The sequence below is a fragment of the Pygoscelis adeliae genome, unplaced genomic scaffold (assembly GCF_000699105.1).
Source record: "Pygoscelis adeliae isolate BGI_AS28 unplaced genomic scaffold, ASM69910v1 Scaffold181, whole genome shotgun sequence".
NCBI lineage: Eukaryota > Metazoa > Chordata > Aves > Sphenisciformes > Spheniscidae > Pygoscelis > Pygoscelis adeliae.
In genome coordinates, this window is record NW_008824360.1 from 832,647 (window position 1) to 838,646 (window position 6,000).

At 36.9% G+C, this 6,000-nt stretch overlaps 1 protein-coding gene across 1 annotated transcript in view; it reads right to left on the reverse strand.

Annotated features, from left to right (window-relative positions):
• Positions 1-6,000, reverse strand: part of USP24 (ubiquitin specific peptidase 24) — a 54,734-nt gene that overhangs the window by 35,184 nt on the left and 13,550 nt on the right. The window contains exons 15-22 of the mRNA XM_009319797.1: positions 4,622-4,729; positions 3,825-3,974; positions 2,914-3,045; positions 2,280-2,391; positions 1,949-2,025; positions 900-1,040; positions 692-745; positions 388-503 (exon numbers count right to left, since the gene is read on the reverse strand). Of these exons, the coding sequence (XP_009318072.1) occupies positions 388-503; positions 692-745; positions 900-1,040; positions 1,949-2,025; positions 2,280-2,391; positions 2,914-3,045; positions 3,825-3,974; positions 4,622-4,729 (890 nt within the window). The remainder of the gene's footprint in view (positions 1-387; positions 504-691; positions 746-899; positions 1,041-1,948; positions 2,026-2,279; positions 2,392-2,913; positions 3,046-3,824; positions 3,975-4,621; positions 4,730-6,000) is intronic.

Consider the following 6,000-nt stretch of genomic DNA (forward strand, 5'->3'; position numbering starts at 1 on the left):
CAAAAAACCCAACCTGCTGCCCCAGAAATATTACATAAATAATAGGCTGGTAATAGTCTGTAGGTTTTTTGGTGGCTTTCTTGTGTTTTTTTTTTTTTTCTTTGATTGGTTTTGGTTTTTGGGGGTGGGAGCGTTCTTTTTTGGTGGGTTTTTTTTGTTTGGTTGGTTTTGTGTTTGTTTTTTTGGTTGGTTTTTTTTTTTAACTCCACAGGTTTTTCAAAGTTTCTTTGGAACTCAAATTGCATTGTAATTGGAATATTCAACTGAGAAACCATCAGAATATACAACTACCAATACTAATAATTTTAATTAGGACTCAAAATCATGTGGGCAGCAGCTGGGAACAAATGTCTACTGTCATATTTATTCTTTTAAAGGCAGGCCTACCTGTAAGGAGACTGAACTGATGTTGCTACTGTAGGCATAGCAGTTGCTGTAAGCATTTTTGTAGCTCTTGTAACAGCATGTGTTAATGTTGGACCACCGAGTGCAGAGCTGGCTGCCTAGAATGCAAAGCAGAGTGTAAGTGCTGGTTTACATGGACAATTAGTATGTCCTGGAGGGCTAAGAGGACAAGAAATATTTGTGGAAAGAAAATTTTTCTTTAAATAGAGTTATCGTAGTCAATTATTCTAAGATACAAAACTGAAAAAGGGTGTAAGTACAAGAACAATTAAAATTTGTCCTTTACCTCTAATCGTGTGTAGCAATCAGCAATGAATTTCTTGTGCAGTGATACTGAATCCTAAAGATAAAACGTACAAATGAGTTGGAACTTAAAACAAAATCATGGGAATTACTCATAAACTGACAGAACCCAACAAATTACACCTTTTAACATGCAGAGTACCAAGGCTCTATGAATGTCAAAGCACTTTCATGTACAAATATATGCCTACCTTTTTCAATCTAGGAGTTAGATTAATATAGCTGTAATTTATTATCAATTGAATAGCTTCATTGGCAATTTCTTCATCAGGTGACTCCATTGCAATCTTCCAAATGAAATCCATTCCTATTAATTCCAGTTTTTCTACACTCTACCCAAGAAAGAACAACAGTAAAACATGACTGGATTTCTCAAACAAGAGTGAGTTGAGCCACAGGAACAGAATAGTCTTCCATCTGCTGGAAAAGCATCTTTTGACTGAATCTTAAAAATTTTCTTTTTAAGATTTGCCAAGCTTTGGCACACTGCAAAGTGAAATCAATAGCTGCGGATTTGTGTATTTATACTAGAAAAAAATAATTTGTTTACAGGTGGATAAACAAGTTCCGAAGAACACTCTCAGTCGAGCCAACTGAAAAATTAAAAACTTCAAAAGCACGGAGAAGTTTAATCAGGAATGGAATTTGTTTCACAAAGGTCAACATGGTAACTAACCACATAATAAACCATCACAAAACCTGCTATGATACTTGGCAAAAAATTATGCATTTGAAGTAAGTTAACTCTCTGTGATAAAGATCTAAAATGCCTATGGAAAACTACTTAACATATAACCATTAATTTAACAAAAACATTGAAGGCTCATTGAGTTAAAAATTATTGTAGAGTAGAAGGTGAATAAGGTAAGCCTAAATCTCTTGTAAAGAAGGAAAAAAAAAAAAAACCCAACAAAAAAAGAAAGGACTATTTCCTTGCTAGGGAGAAGCAAAAAATGCACACTAGAATTCATGATCATTAATAAAAAAGTGGTCCACTCATTCCTCCTGCAAAGTTTTAGAAGCTACGTACCAGCTTCCAGCTACCAATTGCTGAATTTTAACTGTTGTAATTCTGGAGTTTTAGCTTCATAATTTAACAATGTTAATGCTAGAAGGACAAACTGCATATTAATACAAACATGACCATGTCAAACAGCTGCTGAAGAATCCTTGTCTCACCTCCTCCCATCCCCAAGATGCCAGAGGTAGCATACAAGAACGAACTTGGCAGAACACTCACCAACTGAGTTCCTTGCCTCTTTAGTCGATGGTCACACAGGTTCACATTTTCAAAGAAAGTCTTAAATAAACTAAAACCTGAAAGTGAAAAAAGGTGCAAGCTTTTTATTCAGGTCAGGCTAAGTTTCTCTGCTTTTTTGAAAAAATGAAGATAACAAATACAGGAGATGACCTTTTCCCTCTACAACTATTAAACTCAAAATGATAGAAAAAGACCCTTTTATTATATTGATTTACGGAACTGTTTGGATATTTAATTTGAAGGCTTATAGGAAGCAAATTTCTGGTCTATATTTCAAAAACAAATCTGTTGACCAAAGCCATTTTCTTACCATTCATAGTAATTTCATATGACTCCAGTTTAAGAATTTTCTCTTTGAAGAGCTGTTGCTGTACATCACTCTCTAGATCATGCTGTCCTTTTGTAAACCACTCAAAGCACATCTGTGAATGAAAGGCAGATGTATTTTTACCTTATTGTCATAGCAAATATTTTAGTTTTATACAGCATTGGCAAGCTATGTCAGATACTACAGTAACTCATCTTATTATCTACAGCAAAAGATTCAAAATCTAATCTCCTCGTAACCTCACATATTATACAGGCTGTATTGCATCATTAGGGTACTTCATCTTCATAGTTGTCTTTCACCCAAATAATGCTGAATGTCTTTTTTATGATTCCGCAAACTTGCACATACCCCTTTTCAAACAAGCATCCATAAACCTGCAACTAATCTCCTGGCCGACGTTCCTCCTTCAGTCAAATCTAATGTTAAAAAAGCATCCTAGTCATAAGTGAACATGGAACAGTGGCTCCACTATGCATCCACAAAGCATATAAATACATTATTAGTTTGTGTTTGCTACTTACATTTCACATGTCTCAACAAATACACGTGCTATTAATGATCCATTAAGATTCACTCCGCAACCACAGACACCAACTTTTCAACTTTTTCTTACCTCTCGATCTAACTCACAAACATCCTGGCCAGTTACAAGGCATTCCCAGATCTCCCTGGCACGATTCCAGCCCAAATAAAGGGTGGCTTCTTGCAGAAAAAATGCCAAAAATTTTAGATGCGCCTCCAAATACTGAGAAAGAGGAAACAAAAACTCAAGCTTAAGACTTTTCTTTCTGAAACAAGAACTCTGAGCATTCTTTTTATTTTTTGCAAACTTAGTTGTCAAGTAACAGCACACTTTGCAAAGCCCAGAAAACAGGAATTGTTTCTGCAGTGAGATTTATTTCTATTTTACACAATTTTTAACATTACTTCTTTTTGATTACCTTTCTAAAAAGGAACATTGAAGTCCCCTTGGATTTGCTATTACTTTCCCGATATTGATATTATTTGACACTAGTTACTAAGTCACAACTAGTGTGGAAAAAATAATTATCAAAACCGTAGCAACACACTGTTACAAGCTATCTGTGTGTGTGGCTTCTATGTCCTAACTAGCAAATCTGTTTCAGATTTCAAGAGCTTCACACCAAATTCAAAGGTATAGTCTCTACAAGGGTAGTTGAACTGAAGTTGGTGGAGAAGCTGAAAGCTGCACAGGTTTGGAGATAGGAGGTCCTGGGGTGGGGAGATCTAGCTCTCAACCAGTCAAAGACTTTGCTAAGAAACTTGTAGATTGTGATGTTTGCCCACCCTTGCTCTATAATACAATAACAAGGCTACAACAAGACCTAACAGATAAGTGACAGAACTATAAATAAAAACTGGTGTAATTATTCACCAGAGAGAACATACATACCAGTGAATTCCAAAAATGAAACATCATCTAATCTTACGCAACTTGGTCAGTGATACAGTACATCATGCTTTAAAAAAACTAAGGAAGTAAGAAATTCAGGGTTCACATACCTCCCGGTAAGTGTATCGGCCATCCACTAATGTTGCTCCAACAAGCCCTCCTGGACCTGCCACAGATGCAGCCAAACGGTGGCATGATATTAAGCTTCCTGTCACCAACTTCACTATTTCAAAGTTTTTCTTTAAATCTTGAATAATGCTCTTGGCAAACAAAAAAACATTGAGAAACAAGGTTTTTAAGAAAATAGATAAACAGGCACATGCACACAGCAGTCTGCTCTTCTACAGCCATGTGTCTCTTAATGGAAGGAGTATGTTCCCCCCTCACCAGTCAGCTGTATCCCTTCCAAGCACCCAAAGCCCCCTGATGATGGTGTTTTCAGCGTGTGCTGAAATACACGTGCTGCAGATTGCAAAGTCCCACACCTCCACTCAGCCACTGTATAACACATGACTTGCTGGTATTTTAGTCTGTTTTCCAAGAGTCAATGTCAATTCAATTACAAAGCATACGGTCTAAACATTAGCCATTGTTTATTTCTTAACAGGCACATGCCTGTTAATTATTCTACAAAAAGCTGAGGATAAAATAAATTAGTCCTGACATAGCAAACAGATTTATACATATATATACACACGCACACGCACACAGAAATGGACGGCACACAACACAGCATCTCTACTTGAACAGTTTGTTTATGGTACATCACTAGACTGTACTTGTCAAAGTGTTTTTTAGTTTGGCTTTTTTTCTCCTCACTTCTAAATTCAAACTTCCATGTTCTACAGAAACAGAGCCACACAGACATAACAAGGGCTTCAAAAATCATCTCAGCATATATTCTTACCTTGTCTTGTTTTTGGTAAGTTTGCTTAATAAATGAACGTGTGATTTCATGGAGCTGACGTAAAGCTGGCACCACCCACACAAACTGAGGATTATTGTGCTGGGATGACTAGTAGTAGGAAAGGTAAAAACAATTACACATGTGCACATGCTCAACAACAGATTAACTTTCCTCTTAGACTCCTAGAAGCCTAATGATTTCTATTAATGCAGCTGTTTCAAAACAACAGCTACTAGCTCTGAAGGCTTCAGTTACTTGTTCCTGGTCCCTTTCCAAACACACTCAAGGTGCCCTTCTTCACTTTCTACAAGAAGTCCTTTGACACGCACATATGCTATTTTGCTATCCTTATTATTAAGCCCAAAGTACCACCTCCTTGCTAGAGAACATGCAAATTAAGTAGACAAAAAGAACTCAATTGCACCAGGGAGAGAAGAGAACCACCACCTTCCTCAATTATGAGAGATGAAGCAGGCCTGTTAGGGCATAAAACGGCAAATCCAGTCAAATGATGTTACTTATTGCTAAAGCAAGAATAATAGAAGAAAGAACCTGAAATACTACTGAGGGTTAAGAGGCAAGAATAAATTTCTGATTGGTGCTGCAAGGAGCCCTCTGAGAGGAAGCAAAGGATACTTAAGCTGCATTTTGAAAGAGATCCTGCAAAGAATAACCCTCCTACCTCGTTTTTAGAACTGCTCATCACTTTTCTGGGAGGCTTCATTTTCTGTAAAGTTTGACCACACAAACCAGTACTGAGGTTGCTTGTTCAGAGAAGTGATGTCTGGTTTAAATACTGACAACAACCAATACCACCTACACACTTAGACAGATTAAAGTAACCTGCCTATAACAGAGCTCTCTACTGAAGATTCTCTCATGTATTTGAGAATACTGCCTTAATATTACATTCCCTCCCAGTTTATGTCTTCGTTTCACCTAATGAAGGGAAGTAAGAAAATGATGTATTTTTAAACATCTTCTGTATGGTTACCCCAATCCCCTTCAGCCTACAATGACAGCTTTCCTTTAGTGTTCCCCACTGCAGCACCTCTGTTAAGGCCCCTGCCAGAATGTAATTAAAAAGAATGCAAGAACAGGAAAGGACAAGAGAAGATCCAAAAGAAAAGACTGCAAGTTTTACAATTTCAAACTTTGAGTTCTCAATCTCTGTAATCATAAACACACACACACACACGCAAAAAAGTGTGATCAATATCAAGAAGCAACACACTATGCCTCCTAAACAACTAAAATCCTCTACAGATGCTGCAACACAGACAAAACTTGATTTACCATGAAATAAATGAATGAAAAAAGTACAAGCCTTTTTCTTTATTTACGGGTATACTTCAGACTGAAAAAAAGAAGACAGGAGC